General features: G+C 43.9%; 1 protein-coding gene and 1 pseudogene across 1 annotated transcript in view; both read left to right on the top strand.

The window, feature by feature from the left end:
• The window catches only part of LOC126184855 (homeobox protein engrailed-1a-like), a 151826-nt gene extending 133681 nt beyond the window's left edge, over positions 1 to 18145 (top strand). Inside the window, exon 2 of the mRNA XM_049927463.1 lies at positions 16381 to 18145. Within this exon, the coding sequence (XP_049783420.1) occupies positions 16381 to 16778 (398 nt within the window). The 3' untranslated portion in view covers positions 16779 to 18145. The remainder of the gene's footprint in view (positions 1 to 16380) is intronic.
• Positions 5419 to 5536, top strand: LOC126186141 (5S ribosomal RNA; annotated as a pseudogene).
• Positions 18146 to 18384: the final 239 nt, after the last annotated feature.

Genomic DNA, 18384 nt, shown 5'->3' with positions numbered 1-18384 from the left:
AAATTCTGGACACATTACTCAGTTATGCATTAACCCCTCAGCTCAATCATACATTAGAAATTATGCAATGTAGTCATCTAAGGAGGTGGACTGACATTCTTGCTGTATGTCAGTATGTGAAATGGTTATTTCAGCAAAATACAATACAAAATAAGTGGTTCTGTATATCAGCGCCAGTTCTTCAAATCAAATGGCTGTAAGCACTATGTGGCTTAACATCTGAGGTCATCAGTCCCCTAGACTTAGAACTACTTAAACCTAACTAACCTAAGGACATCACACACATCCATGCCCGAGACAGGATTCGAACCTGCGACCTTAGCAGCCGCGTGGTCACCGACTGAAGCGCCTAGAACCACTCAGCCACAGCGGCCGGCGCCAGTTCTTCTTCCAGGTTTTCTTAACGTTATAAGCGTTTAGAAAGAGCCACATTCCGTCAAAGCGTCTGGATAAGGAATATATGGGTTCTTCCACCACATGAAGAAACTGGAAATTGTGTATTTATGTACGTCCTCATCCTCAAGTAACAAGCAATTTAGGCTTCTGAAGTTTTTCATTACTCGGTTTCTTATTTTCTTTTCAGTGCCATATAATGGCAGTTTTTATAATGATATATCAGTTACAGAAGATACATATTTTATTTGTTTTTCTTTCAAACGATAGAGCACTGCAATCAGTCGTCCTTTTCTTTCAGGTTTTGTTAAGCAAATCTAGATTTCGGCTGGTGCCTAGCCATTATAGGTACGCTATTTCATGGTATCAGTGCATGTCCTAGTACGTCGGTCCCCTGTGAGTAGTCTTGAACGAACTGTGTCAGAAGCCCCAATAACACGGGACCGACGTACTAGGACATGCACTGATAGCATCAAATAGTGCATTGATAATGGCTAGGCAGTAGCCGAAATCTAGATTTGCCTAATAAAACCTGAAAGAAAAGGACGACCGATTGCTGTGCTCTATCATTTGAAACTCATATCACAGTCGTTTAGTGCTCCCACTTTCCTAATGGAAGGTAACTTGATATTCTGTTTGTGTTTATAATATACAATTTCTAAAGCGTTCTGTTTAATGTAACCAACAAATTGAAAAGCCAAATAACAACAAATTGCAGCAGTTTAAAAGAAAAGCACCTTTTTGCTTGCTGTACGTTAAGTTTTTTTTATTAACTAATGCACACAGACGTGTTTCGCCTCACTTAAAAGGGATCTTCAGTGGGTGCAGCGAGCAAATAGGCGTTTTTCTTTTAAATTACTGTAATTTGTATACAGCTTCTGCCAAAATGGCCACCACAAGAAACATGTCACATAAAAACGTCTTTGGGAGAGATTTTACTTGCACGTAGCAGAAATTCAGGATGAATTGCTGAAATACTTTAGAAAACAGTTGTTATATTATTAGTAGATCATATCACAGTGTTCCATTTTTCTGTAACATCTGACTCATGCGTAAATCTCAGAACATCCTGTTTGAATACGTAACTTGGGTATGCACTGAAGCAAAGATTTAAGCAAAAGTGGCTTTAAAGACGCATTTTTCGAGAATTTATCTAAGTTCTGAGTGAGACTAACTTTTTTATTATTCCATCTTATTTTTAGTTACAATTCATTGTTCTATTGAGAGTGGACATCTAGGCAGAATTAAATTAACATATTTGAGGGCTCTTCCCCTCAATTATTGGATGTATGCGAAGGGGGCTGGAGGGAGGGCAGACACTGAGCAAGTTCAGCGGTGAACATAATGGGCCTTGGAGCCCTGAGAGTTTCAGGATTAGTTCCTCCTCATAAATAAATAAATTACGTCTACGCGAAGCGTCCTACCCTATTTCGTTACACATCGCGGTTCCCCCGAAGGTACCTACAACACATTTGATGGTTCTTTTATCTCGCGTACGTTGCGCAGCATGTGTGACAGTCAGCGAGAGACAAAACAGATGCGGAATGCTGAGCAGACGTCCCGCTGTGTCGGCTCAAGTGGGAAGGCTGGCGGACGCGGCCAATACATCACTCCTGCCTGTGCGGCTCCAATAAGCGGAACGCCTCAAACACAAAAACAGAAACCGCGCCATCGCTAATAAGCGGCCTTTGTTCGCAGCTGCAGTCGGACAGCGGACGAGGACCAAGAGATCACAAATGGCTCCACTGTTTCGGTGGGATGACGCGAGAGCGCTGCGCCTTCCACTTATCTGGAAAGGCGCACTTCTCGTATCCACGATGCGTCACACACGCCTACCTTTCGGCGGCACGTCGTATTCGATGCACAACCGGGGAGCGGGGTTACTTTTGTTCTGATCTCCATTACGCAACGATAAAGGGCCTCCTGCAGTGGCAGCTGCACCGTCGCGTGGAATGTCGCCCTCAACTAAATTCTCCCGACTTCCTCTGGCTGTGCTGAGCTTCCTAATGAGCCTTCTACGTCTCAGTAACTGCGCCTCGTAAATGCGCTGCCATGTTAACGCCCATTTCCTTGATTAATCCTTTTGGGCGAGTCGAAACGATGTCTCGTTTAAGGCAGCTACGCCTTAACGTACGTGTTGGATACCGACCGAACAGAAACGGAAAAACGCCGTTTTTATAACTAGCAGGGCGGTGTCCATCATTACAGCAACATCACCTCGTACCTCTATCTCCGGGTCCACACTGATGGCTGCAGATGTGAAACCACCTCGTCAATTATTCAAATTGTAGAAAGGACGATTTAAAATTAACGTCCTGTCGACGACGGTGTTACTGCAGGCGGAGTACATTCCAAGACAGAAGCGTCATAGGTCAAGAATTCAGAAGTGATAATTTATAGGGAATCTCGCAGACATTTTCCTTAAATGACTTACGGAACCCAAAATTAGGATGGTTGGGTGGGGATTTGGATTTCAATTCTCCCTCAACCACTGGGGCACAATGGTCGGCAGTGGACTTCATATCCCATGCGCATACAGAATGTGTCACAACAACCATAGAACAGACCCAATGTAATGTCGCACTCATCCATAGTGGTTCAAATGGCTCCAAGCACTATGGGACTTAACATCTGAGGTCATCAGTCCCCTAGACTTAGAACTACTTAATCCTAACTAACCTAAGGACATCACACAAATCCATGCCCGAGGCAGGATTCGAACCTGCGACCGTGGCAGCCACGTGGTTCCGGACTGAAGCGCCTAGAACCTCTCGACCACAGCGGCCGGCGTCAGCCATAGTGAAATAGTGTCAATAATCAGACTTAGGCCGCAGAGTCGCGTTTGATGCTGATCTACCATACAGCCCAGATTTTGCACCATACGATTTCTTTCACCTGCGGGGGAGGGGGGATGCTTTCAACGCTGAAGAAGTTGACACAGCGGTTCTCGAATGACTCCGTGATCAAGGAATGGGTTTCTGTCGTCGAGGGATTAAACGATTTCTAGAAGGTTCCGACCATTCTTTACAGAGAATCTTGATAAATAGTCTCACGTATCAACGTCACTGTGAAGTGTAGTGCTGCATTCAATAAAAGTTAACTGGCTTGCCGCAATAATGTGTAACGTACCATTTGAACTCCCATAGAATGTCCGTGGTAGGTCCTTCGAGCTTCTGTTTCAGTGTGCCGTCCCGCCATACTACCGGTCGTTCATCAGTGCGCCTCTTTTCAAATTTTGGAATGAGTTGAGGACTTTCATCTAGCTAATATTACATTGTGATTGCTAGTTAAACAATTCAAGACATTCTGACAGATGATCTAACCACGAGAAGTCAGATACAAAATCGTAGCCCTCCAAACACGTAGCTGTGTTTTAACATCACGTGTGGGTGTTTTTTGCTAAGGAAATACTGTATCTGATCAATGGCATCCGTACACCTATTAGCGGAAATTAATATGAAGTGGGTTCGCCTGTATGTCGGCTTGAACTGTGCTGGGGATGCCAGTAAGGTGCCTGAATGTCTGTGGAGAAATTGCAGCCGAAACGAAGGAAGATAGAGATTTTGGCCGCTGGTACTCCGAAAAAAGTCGCCGTTATAACTCATCCCAAAGGTGTTCCATTGGGTTCATGTTGGCACTCTGGATAGGAAAGCTATAAACCATAAATCACAGCCTTAGAAATGCTGCTTTATGACAGAGTGCATTGTCATTGTCTCCTAACTGTCTCTGTCGTACGGAGTACACAATGCTGGAAAATGTGTTCACATCCTTCCTCATTCAGCATTATCTTAAGAGGTGTATCGGGACGACACCCAGAAGGCGAAATAACCTCCCATATCGTAATGCCACCTGTTCCGCACTTCACTGTTGTCGCTACACATGAAGACAGGTAATGTTTTCCAGGTAATTGCCAATCCCAAACCCTTTAATCGGATGACCAAATCACTAAGAATCACTTGTTTCAAGTCATTCTCTGTCCAGCTGCGTCGCTCTTTACACCAAGCGTCGCTTAACATTCAGTACAGAAATGTGTAACTTATGAAGAGCTGATCGACCATTGTAAACCATTCCTGTAACTCTATACGCACAATCATTTTACCGTCTGGAATGATGATAGCAGTTTGGAACTCTCGTGTGATTCCTTCCGCTATGTTCATGTCATTTTAACAATCACCTTCCACAATGATCGACGGTCCCTGAGGTCTGCCTGTTTGGTTTAGCTGTGATTGTTCCTTCGTGTTTGCACTTCAGTGTCACATCACAAACTGTCTACTTGGGAAACTTGAGAACGGTCGAAATGCCCCTGATGGACCTGTTACCAAGCCGGAAATAAATGATGAGTCCACGTTCGAAGTCACTGAGCTCTCTTAACCGATCATTATGCGCTACTGCTTCTCTAGTGACAACACAACACTCCTCGCTTTCTTTTATACAGGCATGTCCCGTTCCGTGACATCTAGTGGCCAATTCCACATTACCTTGGGTTCTTCGGACAGTTTTGATCAGATTGTGTACAATGATTCATTTAACAGCTTCTACCTCAGAATAGCCCATAAAATGATTAATATTAAAATTAGCAATATATACATATATATGGTTTTCGAAAGAACAGACACTACACATACCGAGTGTTTGAAAAAGAACTCCCTAGTCTTAATGTGTCATAGAATCTGTACAGAGTGACATAGACTATTCTAGTTTGTTGTGTTTGATTCATCAACTCTCCAAGTTTGGCTCCCCTGCAGTTGGCAGGTCTGTTTGACTTTGAGAAGGCACCAGTGCTGCTTTTTCCTCTGTTCTCTCAGTTCAGTCCACGCATGCGTGCAGTGAAGTACAGAGCAATGAGGCTACATTTCATGTCAGTGGAACAGTGCAGAATTTGAGGGGCAGAGCATCCACATGAAGTTATTCAGCATCAACGTGACTCTCCCAAAGTTGATGTCTGGTGCGGTTTGATGGAAGATCGTGTGATTGGTACTTTCATTTTTGTAGAAAAACAAGAAACGGAAACGTTTACTGTGACAGGGCAACGACCTTGCGGCAGTGGATACACCGGTTCCCGTCAGATCACCTAAGTTAGGCGCTGTCTGGCGTGGTCGGCACTTGGATGGGTGACCATCCGGGACGCCATGCGCTGTTGCCATTTTTCGGGGTACACTCAGCCTCGTGATGCCAATTGAGGAGCTACTCGACCGAATAGTAGCGGCTCCGGTGAAAGAAAACCGTCATAACGACCGGGAGAGCGGTGTGCTGACCACACGCCCCTCGTATCCGCATACTCAACTGAGGATGACACGGCGGTCGGATGGTCCCGACGGGCCACTTGTGGCCTGAAGGCGGAGTGTATTTTGCATTTACTGTGACATATTGACAGAGTTCGTCTTTCCACAAATGGACGATATTGAGGCGGGACAGGGGGCTTGTGTTTTCCCAACAAGATGGCGCCCAACCTTATTACAGAAACCGTGTGCGTGCGGCTCTTGACACTCGGTGGATAGGTAGTGCTGGCTCAACACCTTGGCCACCACGAAGCCCAGACTTAACCCCACTGGACTTTTTCTTTTGGGGCCACATAAAACATGTGTACAGTGAAAAGATCAGAGACATCAATCATTTGCGGGAAAGAATATTCGCGGCGGTTGGGACAGTTACACCTGAAATGTTGGTGAATACATGGCGAGAAGTGGGATACCGTCTCGATGTGTGCAGGGCAACAAATGGATCCCACGTTGACGTCTACTAACATTAAACAAAACTTGAAGGAATTCTCTTTCATGATATGTACTCATTGATGTAATTTTTCATTAATTTCCCCATTAAATTTATATTTAAAACTAGGTAGTTCTTTTTCAAACACCCTGTATATATAATTAAGGAGAGACGGCGAATGATCGCTTCAGTGCAAATGCACACCAGGCTCAAACTCTAACAGGAATCGGCGAAATGTCACGAGTAATGAGGATAGTGAGCAATGGACACTACATTAGTTGTGTGTGAGTGACTTGAGAATTTGGGTCTGATGGAGGCGTGCTAGGGTAGTCCCTGCAGTAGCGATGACAACTGTGTCCGGGTGGCGCAGTGGTCAGCACATTTGCCTACTAAGCAGGAGACCAGGATCCGAATCCCTATCCGGCACAAATTTCCGAATTTCCCCATTGATTTAAGTCAATGTCCGCTCGCACCAATGTCTGTAATCCATTTGTGTCTTACAAATTAACAAGTTGTTGCTACTAGATACAGGTATCATAATCATTTTAAGTCATCGCACCTGAAACGTGCTCGAATAAAGTTTCGTAGCGCTCCTTTTTTTGTGTAGCGAATCTGTAACCAGATGCACTTGTGTGCCTGTGTGTGTGTGTGTGTAACGAGATGTGCGGGAGGTTATGCATTCATCACATCCTGTACGACATGCGTTGGTTTAAAAGGGATGTAATTGTTCCGGAATAAATGCAGAGGGGAGCTGAGGATGATCTGCTCCCCTAAGGAAGTGCCATTAGAGAGTTATTAAGCTGCAACAGGCGAGGGTGTAGGCGTCATTGCGAGAGGGCCGGGTGTGACGAATGAGGCGCCAAATACGCGACCGCGAGATCCCCGGGGACAGGACACGCGCCACGCCTCACGCCTCGCCCGCCTCAATTGATCGCCGTCGCGCCATCCCAGCTCACACGGCTGCAACCCTGCCAAACTGCTCGAACTCTCTGTCGCACCTTTACAGACGCTTTCGAAGGCGTTGTCTGTTATTAAATTGTATAAAGAACGAAAAATTAAACTTTACTACTACACTACAGGTCATTAAAATTGCTACACCAAGAAGAAATGCAGACGATAGACGGGTGTTCATTCGACAAATATATTATACTAAAACTGACATGTGATTACATTTTCACGCAATTTGGGTGCATGGATCCTGAGAAATCAGTACCCAGAACAACCACCTCTGGCCGTAATAACGGGCTTGAAACGCCTGGGCATTGAGTCAAACAGAGCTTGGATGGCGGGTACAGGTACAGCGGCCCATGCAGCTTCAACACGATACCACAGTTCATCAAGAGTAGTGACTGGCGTATTGTGACGAGCCAGTTGCTCGGCCACCATTGACCACACGTTTTCAATAGGTAAGACATCTGGAGAATGTGCTGGCCAGGGCAGCAGTCGAACGTTTTCTGTATCCAGAAAGGCCCGTACAGGACCTGCAACATGCGATCGTGCATTATCCTGCTGAAATGTAGGGTTTCGCAGGGATAAAATGAAGGGTAGAGCCACGGGTCGTAACAAATCTGAAATGTAACGTCCACTGATCAAAGTGCCTTCAATGCGAACAAGAGGTGACCGAGACGTGTAACCAGTGGCAACCCATACCATCACGCCAGGTGATACGCCAGTTTGGCGATGACGAATACACGCTTCCAATGTGCGTTCACGGCGATGTCGCCAAACACGGATGCGACCATCATGATGCTGTAAACAGAACTTGGATTCATCCGAAAAAATGACGTCTTGCCATTCGTGCACCCAGGTTCGTCGTTGAGTACACCATCGCAGGCGCTCCTGACTATGATGCAGCGTCATGCGTAACCGCAGCCATGGTTTCCGAGTTGATAGTCCATGCTGCTGCAAGCGTCGTCGAACTGTTCATGCAGATGGTTGTTGTCTTGCAAACGTCTCCATCTGTTGACTCAACGATCGAGACGTGGCTGCACGATCCGTTACAGCCATGCGGACAAGAAGCCCGTCATCTCGACTGCTAGTGATACGAGGCCGTTGGGATCCAGCACTGCGTTCCGTATTACCCTCCTGAACCCACCGATTCCATATTCTGCTATCAGTCATTGGAACTCGACCAACGCGAGCAGCAATGTCGCTATACGATAAACCGCAATCTCGATAGGCTACAATCCGACCCTTAGCAAAGTCGGAACGTGATGGTACGTATTTCTCCTCCGTACACGAGGCGTCACAACAACGTTTCACCAGCCAACGCCGGTCAACTGCTGTTTGTGTAAGAGAAATCGGTTGAAACTTCCCTCATGTCAGCACGTTGTAGGTGTCACCAACGGCGCCTACCTTGTGTGAATACTCTGAAAAGCTAATCATTTGCATATTACAACATCTTCGTCCTGTCGGTTAAATTTGGTGGCCGTAGCATGTCATCTTCGTGGTGTAGCAATTTTAATGGCCAGTAGTGTATTTGTTGAGGCCTTGGTGCTAGTATATATGAAGCACATTCGACAAGACAGGTACGTTCGGAACAGTGACTAGATTAAATAAGTGCATAGCAAGAATGTCTGAAACGTTTGGTTCTTGTTTTAGTTTTACTTTCATTTCCCGCTTCAGTTAGCTTGAGGCAGCATAGAGCTGAAATCTGGTGGCTTACTCCACATTGGCTAACAGCAAAACAAACGTGATCAACAATGCTATCTGATTAACGTTGCAAGCGCGTATAAGCAAAAGTCTCGGACAGATTTACTTTCAACCAGAAGGAACCATTTCCTAACACATATACGTAAACAACAGTATTTGGAGACATTATGCGAATTCCTTACAGTGGCAATAAATCCACACACCAACCCGGGAAGACTTTGCAGTACATATTACACAAATTTATTTGTCACAGAACTATTTCTTATACACAAATACGTACACTGTGCAGCGTTCAAACCCAAAACAGGACCCAAATATATGATACGATGTTGAGACAGACCACTGCAGATAGCTTGGTGTTGAGACGTCATTGCTCTTGGGATAATCTGTTAAGGTATAGGTAAGTTTAACTCGTAAACATGTGAAGTCCATCAAGATTCACACTGAGAGTCAGTTCATAACATCGTTAGAAGTGGCTGTTTTGCCGCCGCCTTCAGACATGTTGGTGCACGCATGCTGCGGTGGTGCATGATCCGTTGGTACTCAAAAATTTTTGAGAAAATCGACTTTGACGTTTCTCTATTGTCTTTAATGTCCTAATATACGATCAGTGTTTCGAAGGGGCAGTGTGTGTCTGAGGTAGATTGCTTATATTGCTCGTGGCGGCCTTGGTTCTGGTCTGGGCTGCAGTAAATTTTTAACAAAGGTCTAATTTCTTCGCACATATCTGTGAAAAATAAAATACATGAAGATGAAAACAAATTTAATTTATAATTTTTTTAAATTAGACACTCATTTATGAAAGATCGGTAATTAATAATTTGTGTTCACAATGGAAACTGGGTTTTTGTTTGCAGCATGTAACTGTAAAAAAGAAGATGTGCAATTTTCATAAAAATGACAATTTTATATGTGCTAATCAGCATATATTTGATGAATATAATATTTAAATTATGTGGTCATTCAAACTGAGCGATAAAAAACGAAAACACTAATAACCAAAACGATACTCGAACCAGTGATTACCGGATTCGAGCGGTACCGATTTTTTTCCTTCCTTATGTAATTTATGCTTCACAGAAATGTTTGTAGAACATGCACTACTGTTTAAAATTAGCTTTGGTCAGGAATAGAACCCAAGCCGCCCACGTCGCAGGCAAGCGTTCTACCACTTTTTTCCCTCCTTCCCTCCCGCTTATAGCTCTGCCATTCTCTCAACTTTAGCTGCCGTCTCGGCCTGGCTTCTATACCCTTATATTGTTTGTTGAACCATGGTAATGCTCCTGGAAAATAGAAGAAAGTGACTAATGCGTTTCATTTCATGTGATAATTTCTTCTTTTTTGTTATTTATTAAAATTAAATTTTTCTTAACTGTGAGGTAAATGATAATGAACAAGTTTTCATTTCGTGAAACTGAAAAGGAGAAGTAATAATGCAGCAAATTCCATTTTGATGGTAGTATATTCCTTCATCCTTAAAATGTAAAGTACTCTCTCCTTCTTTTGAAATCCTTTATGTCTCTCTACCTTCAAAAAATTCTTCTTCATATGTGGGAAGAATTCTGATATTTTGTATAAATCCAATCAGCTGTCGTCTATAGAAACTGAGGTTCCTGTTTCTCTTTCAGGAAAATCAGAGAAATACGAGCAAATAAAAGAAATTTCTTCTCCTTCGTCATAGCATTTTTTTTTCTTATAACCTGTATCCTACTTCCATATCGTAAGGTGCATTTCAGATATAAGGAGCATAATTACAAAAAACATTAATCTTAATTACTAAGTAAAAGGAGAGAATTATTCACTGTGTACACTGGTCTTAATGTGCCAGATGCAGCAACTGCTTTCATAATTTCGTTTGTTATGCAGTACATGGTGTAATGTTTAACTTCCGTTAAACGCGGTGTGTCTGATGTTATCACGTAAGTACGAATTGTTTCGATAGCCAGATTACCATATTGCTTTTCCGGCCGAGATACGGCTGTTGGTCTGGTGTCAAAACGTCTTGATATACAGAGGTGTAGTACGCAGTTGAGCCCAATTCCAGACAGCTCGTGGATGGTGACATTTGAAACTGTGTATAAACGTGTCCTCTTCATTACGCTCATCAAAAGGCGGTGAATGCGCAAGATGGATATATTATTGCGCTTTGGAATCGTTTCATTGACGACCTTGTCCCATTTTGTCCCCATACTTGATGTAAACTATTTGTTATATCATGCATAATGTAAGCTGTTTGTTATGAATCATCTTCCACACCTCATGACAGCTGACATGAAGGTATTTAGTTTCCATTCTGTTAAGAGCTGAACATTTCTTAATATGGTAGTAATATTTCTTTGCGTTGCACATTTTGTCTTCCTGGGTTACGTAGCTGTTCTCGACTATGATGGTTTTGAAAAAGCTGAGCTTTGAATGTATTTTACCAATATTAACGGGTGCCACTCGCCTTTCAGGGTGAACTACATTTAGAACCATACATGTTAGGTTGTTAGGGCTGAATTTTGATTTTTTAAGAACATTGTGAACTACTAATGTTTTGCACTTTGCGCCAGTAGCTATTAATCCCATCCTGCATTCTTCAATGGGTAATGTTAGCGTGCTGTATTTCACCTCGAAAGTATACGGAACATCATCTTACTGATAATAAACTTTTGGTTATTGGCGCTCGTACTATCAAAATGGACGGTATGGAATACACTTTGGATAATATGACCTCGTTCACTAGTTTTACTTCCTGTATCATATCGAGACATCGCTTGAAATTTAGCTGTATTCTAGCCCTAACTTTGTTCAACATTAATCGCCAGCTGAATGTTTGCACCCATTGTAGGCCTGAAACCGGGTCTAGCCCTAAACCTCATATCTTGGTTGCTGTTGGTAACCAACGTTGTTCTTCCAGCGGTAAAATTTTCCCTAAGTTCATGATCTTGGATTGTATATAGTTCATCATTTCTCCTGTTGCCGCCCAGAAAGTTCAAATGATTCAAATGGCTCTGAGCACTATGGGACTTAACTTCTGTGCTCATCAGTCCCCTAGAACTTAGAACTACTTAAACCTAACTAACCTAAGGACATAACACACATCCATGCCCGAGGCAGTATTCGAACCTGTGACCGTAGTAGTCGCGCGGTTCCAGACTGTAGCGCCTAGAACAGCTCGGCCACCCAGGCCGGCGCGGTATCTGGCCTTATGCTGACACAGACATGCTTAGATCATCTGCAAGTGCTCTACATACGAATTTCTGTGGGGGTGAGCTGTTAAGTTTCCTTGGAAGAGGCATAGATGGCCATCGATAGTGGGAAATCCTGACAGACTGGCCGCTTTATATCGAATGGCCCACTTGATCACGATTTTGGACTGAGGTCCTTGCAAAATGACTGTGAAAATTTGGAAGAATTTGTTGCAGATACATTTCCGCACTTATTTTAGTATAAAACTGTGGAAGACCAGGTCGAAAGCTTTCGAAAGATTGACAGATGTTACAAATTCCCATGGTTTTCAAATATCTGTAATAGATAGTATGCCACGGTAGTTACACAAGGTGTCGGTTATACTGCGTCCAGGGACTGCGGAAGTTTGGTAATTGGACATTCCATGCATCACTGAATTCGTTAATTAGATCCTCTTTCAGTATATCCCAATAAATGAGGTAAAATTCAGCTGGTATTCTACTGCTGTTGACTATCCTTTCGGGCTTCATATATTTACACTTCTTCAAATTTTTCGTGGAGAGAACTGTTGTCTGCTTCGGTCAGCACGTCGTGTAGTGTCGCAAGCCTTCCATGTTTCCAGCGCCATAATTCTTAATTCCTGGTCTCTCAGTATGGTAGTATTTAATTTCAAGTATCCTTTTTCACAGAAAGTTGTTTGTGTCTGTAAACTGAGACTGGTAATACACTGAAGAGCCAAAGAAATTGGTATACCTGCCTAATATCGTGTAGGACCCCGCGAGCTCGCAAAAGTGTCGCAAGACGATGTGGTATGGACTAGACTAACGTCTGAAGAACTGCTGGAGGGAACTGACACCATGACTCTTGCAGGGCTGTCCATAAATTCGTAAGAGTACGAGAGGGTGATGATCTCTTCTGAACAGCACGTTGCAAGGCATCCCAGACATGCTCAATAATGTTCATGTCTTGGAAGTCTGGTGACCAGCGGAAGTGTTTAAACTCAAAAGAGTGCTCCTGGAGCCACTCTGTAGCAATTCTGGACGTGTGAGGTGTCGCATTGTCCTGCTGGAATTGCCCAAGTCCTCCGGAATGCACAATGGACATGAATTCAGGTGATCAGACAGGATGCTTAAGTACGTCTCACATGTCAGAGTGATATCTAGACGTATCAGGAGTATCATATCAATCCAACTGTACACGCCCCACACCCTTACAGAGCCTCCACCAGCTTCAACAGTCCCCTGCTAACATGCAGGACCCATGAATTCATGAGGTTGTCTCCTTACCCGTACACGTCCATGCGCTCGATACAACATGAAACGAGGCTCGTCCGACCAGGAAACATGTTTCCAGTCATCAACAGTCCAATGTCGGTGTTGACAGGCCCACGCGAGGCGTAAAGCTTTGTGTCGTGCAGTCACCAAGGGTACACGAGTGGGCCTTCGGCTCCGAAAGGCCATATCGATGATGTTCGTTGAATGGTTTAGACGTTGACGCTTGTTGATGGTCATGCATTGAAAACTGCAGCAATTTGCGGAAGGGCTGCACTTCTGTCACGTTGAACGATTCTCTTCAGTCGTCGTTGGTCCCGTTCTTGCAGGATCTTTTTCCGGCCGCAGCGATGTCGGAGTTTTGATGTTTTACCGGATTCTTGACATTGACGGTACACTCTTGAAACGGTTTAATGGGAAAAACCCCATTTCATCGCTACCTCGGAGCTACTGTGTCCCATCGCTTGTGCGCCGACTATAACGCCAAGTTCAAACTCACTTAAATCTTGATAACTTACCATTGTAGCAGCAGTAACCGATATAATAACTCCTCCAGGCACTCGTCTTATACAGGCATTGTCGACCGCAGCGCCGTATTGTCCCTGTTCACATACCTCTGTATTTGAATACGCATGCCTGTACCAGTTTCTCTGGCGCTTCAGTGTATAAGTAATATGATGATTGGAGAAATTTACAAGCCATATTTCTGACGTAGTGACGTTACGTAGTAAGCTTTGTGAGACGTAAATCCGGTCTATTCTGCTCGCTGAATGACTAGTGAAGCAGGTGTCTATTAATGAGTCTGCATTTGTTGCCTCCCACGCGTCAATCATATTTAAATTCCAAGCCATATATTCGAGTGCCACAAGTCTGTTTAAATTTTTCTTGAGGTTCTTTTTTGTTAATAACACAGTTAAAATCACCGTCAAATATCACTCTGCTCCATGTCGTTGAGTTCTGAACTTCACGTACCATAAGTATAAACAATTACAAAAATACGATTGCTGTGTGGTCTCCTAGAAAGATATTCATTTCCACAAAATGCCATAACTTTAGTTTTATTTGTGAGTATGTTATAATTACATTGTATTGGTTCAAATGGCTCTTAACTTATGAGGTCATCAGTTCCCTAGAACTCAGAACTACTTAAACCTAACTAACCTAAGGACATCACACACATCCATGCCCGAGGCAGGATTCGAACCTGCGACCGTAGCGGTCGCTCGGTTCCAGACTGTAGCGCCTAGTACCGCTCGGCCACTCTGGCCGGCCGGTATGCATTTCGTAACAGCTATTTCGCGTTATATAGGGCGATTGGCTGCTTTTGATCAGATAATGTATTTGAGTGAAACTAGTCAAATAAATCAAACGTAACACGTTCTGTAGAGGTTTATCTGTACATGAATTACTACATTCCTGTGGTCCCTGCAGGTGAAGGCTTCGTTTGCTGAGCTCCTAATAAATGTTTCCGCCTGCCGCGGTGGCCGAGCTGTTCTAGGCACTTCAGTCTGGAACCACACGGCTGCTGCGGTTGCAGGTGCGAATCCTGCCTCGGGCATGGATGTGTGTGATGTCCTTAGGTTAGTTAGGTTTAAGTAGTTCTAAGTCTAGGGGACTGATGACCTCAGATGTTAAGTCCCATAGTACTTAGAGGTACACTACTGGACATTGAAATTGCTACACCAAGAAGAAACGCAGATGATAAACGGGTATTGATTGGACAGATATATTGTACAAGAACTGACATGTGATTACATTTCCACGCAATTTGGGAGCATAGATCCTTAGAAATCAGTACCCAGAACAACCACCTCTGGCCGTAATAACGGCCTTGATACGCCTGGGCATTGAGTCAACCAAAGATTGGATAGAATATACATGTACAGCTGCCCATGCAGCTTCAACATGACACCACAGTCCATCAAGATTAGTGACTGGCGTATTGTGACGAGCCAGTTGCTCGGTCACCATTGACCAGACGTTTTCAGTTGGTGAGAGATCTGGAGAATGTGCTGGCCAGGGCAGCAGTCGAACATTCTCTGTATCCAGAAAGGCCCGTACAGGACCTGCAATTTACGGTCGTGCATTATCCTGCTAAAATGTAGGGTTTCGCAGGGATAGAATGAAGGGTAGAACCACGGGTCGTAACACAACTGAAATGTAACGTCCACGGTTCAAAGTGCCGTCAATGCGAGCAAGAGGTGACCGAGACGTGTAACCAGTGGCACCCAATACCATCACTCCGGGTGATACGCCAGTATGGCGATGAAGAATACACGCTACCAATGTGCGTTCACCGCAATGTCGCCAAACACGGATGCGACCATCATGATGCTGTAAAAAAAACCTGGATTCATCCGAAAAAATGACGTTTTGCTATTCGTGCACCCAGGTTGGTCGTTGAGTACACCATCGCAGACGCTCCTGCCTGTGATGCAGCGTCAAGGGTAACCGCAGCCGTGATGTCCGAGCTGATAGTCCATGCTGCTGCAAACGTCGTCGAACTGTTCGTGCAGATGGTTGTTGTCTTGCAGACGTCACCCTCTGTTAACTCAGGGATAGAGACGTTGCTTCACGACCCGTTACAGCCATACGGATAAGATGCCTGTCATCTTCACTTCTAGTGATACGAGGTCGTTGGGATCCAGTACAGCGTTCCGTATTACCCTCCTGAACCCACCGATTTCGTCTTCTGCTAACAGTCAGTGGATATCGACCAACGCGAGCAGCAATGTCGCGATACGATAAACCGCAATCTCGGTAGGCTACAATCCGACCTTTATCAAAGTCGGAAATGTGATGATACACATTGCTCCTGCTTAGACGAGGCATCACAACAACGTTTCACCAGGCAACGTCGGTCGACTGCTGTTTGTGTATGAGAAATCGGTTGAAACTTCCCTCATGTCAGCACGTTGTAGGTGTCGCCACCGGCGCCAACCTTGTGTGAATGCTCTGAAAAGTTAATCAGTTGCGTATCACAGCATCTTCTTCCTGTCGGTTAAATTTCACGTCTGTAGCACGCTATCTTCGTGGTGTAGCAATTTTAATGGCCAGTAGTGTATTTGAACCATTTATAAATGTTTCCAAAGATAAGGGCGTGCCTTATCAGATTTTTTATGAAGTGTCGCGCCCTGGTAAAACTCACAACATTTGCTTTACAAGTTGTTTTCCCTTGTTGCAGGTCCTCGGTCGCGACGGCTGAAGCGCAAAGACAAGAAGCCGGAGGAGAAGCGGCCGCGCACGGCGTTCAGCGGCGAGCAGCTGGCGCGGCTGAAGCACGAGTTCACCGAGAACAGATACCTGACTGAGCGCCGCCGCCAGGAGCTGGCCAGGGAGCTGGGCCTCAACGAGGCGCAGATCAAGATCTGGTTCCAGAACAAGCGCGCCAAGATCAAGAAGGCCAGCGGCCAGAAGAACCCGCTGGCGCTGCAGCTGATGGCGCAGGGCCTCTACAACCACAGCACCGTGCCCATCGATGAGGATGACGAGGAGACGACAGCACCGCCCCCGCAGCAGCAGCCGCCGGCGACGGCCCCGCAGACCGGCCCCGGCGTCCTGGCTGCTCCCACAACACCGTGAACCGCCGCGACACTGTGCAGTGACTTGGACTACTGGCAGCATCAACAAACATTTTGCAGTAGCAATAGCAGTGCACCAGCCTGTCAGACAATTCCGCTGTGCGTCAAGAGGGAGTAACGAAACGAGAACTAAAAATCCCTCCTGCGCGGACGTTTGAGAATGATCTCCCATTTAATCCACCGTAGCTACTAATCGTTGTGGAGTGCAGGTTGCCATATTCCTACTGTATGTGGGATTTATCTGAGAAGCTTGTGGCTTAATTATAAGTTTATGACTGGTGTCTTGTGTTCTGTTCACGAGAATAATGCTGATAATGAGTGATAGGCAATTCCAGCAATGTAAGAAAGTGTGAAAGCTTGGTTTAGTTCATTTGGTTTGCTCGCTGCCTGTTATATTGTCTTTACCTAAAATTACATTATTTATTTCTGGTATGCTAGTAGTTGGCTGAAAACGCTCCAACAAAAGATAGTAGAACAGATTAAATCACATTCATGTCTAAATTATGAGATATATTTTTGAAATAATATAGCATTAATTCTGTAATTATCCGAGTGAAACAAACAGGTGCTTGTACATATCAGTAGAACACTTAAAAAAAGCAGAAAGACACGATATTCTCAATGGTAACCACTGTACCACTGAAATGTAACCGTGGCCGTTAAACTGTAGATGCGATATTTCCTCGAAGTAAAGGTTTACTGTCGGAGGTCGCTTCATTGAGAGTATAATTGCGCAAATGAATTTTTATTAAAAAGAAATAAACATGTATATTATATTTCAGTGCAACATGTTTAGTACCGGTATGTCTCAAGATGTCTGTGTCTCCAGGCTTCTAGTCCATTTCATAAACAATATGTTATCACGTTGATCAGCTGGTGCACTTACTGGGAATAATTAGTTTCCCTCAGACTGTTGGAGGGAATTTCTAAGGAATATAAAAAAAATCTCAAATTGCTGCAAGTTGTGATTCTTCTTCAGTAATTTTATTGAGTTTTGTAGTGAAAAAATATCTATTTCCTTCCAGTTTGTGAAAAGGAACATATTACCAAAAACATTTCATTTATAACTATAAACAATCATTTTCGTTTGTCTTATCCGAAATTATAGACAAATATTTAGTTGATTTAACACAGTGATAAACTTAGAAATGCACTCGTGTTAACAGTAGACAAAATGTTGTAAGAAAAGTGAATGCATGTCAGCGCTGTAGTATTTATATGTAGCAGAGCAATAATATATGGTGATTAGTACACTACATCGCTAAAGAACAATGCTGGGAATAAGGCTAACATTATCAGCAATATAAATGACAGTAAGTGAATACGACTTTTTCGTGACATCCTTATATAATGTAAATATAATTAAAGTCAGATATGAATAAAACATTTCCTAAAAAACATTTTCTACTTTTACCCCTATCATCAGCAGTACTTGAAAGTTATAAAATCTAATGCTCTTACTAAAACTAGAAACAAAAAATATATTGCTGTAAGCAACTGATACTGAATATATTGCATGGGTGAATTGGCAAAGGTTTTGTACAGTTTTCACACTGTGTTGCAATAGGATAGGTAACAGGCATGTAGAAGATACAGAAAAAACGTCT

Source organism: Schistocerca cancellata, chromosome 4 (assembly GCF_023864275.1).
Source record: "Schistocerca cancellata isolate TAMUIC-IGC-003103 chromosome 4, iqSchCanc2.1, whole genome shotgun sequence".
NCBI classification, from domain to species: Eukaryota; Metazoa; Arthropoda; class Insecta; order Orthoptera; family Acrididae; genus Schistocerca; species Schistocerca cancellata.
The sequence above is the reverse complement of the archived record's forward strand: the minus strand, read 5'-3'. Positions and strand labels throughout refer to the sequence as shown.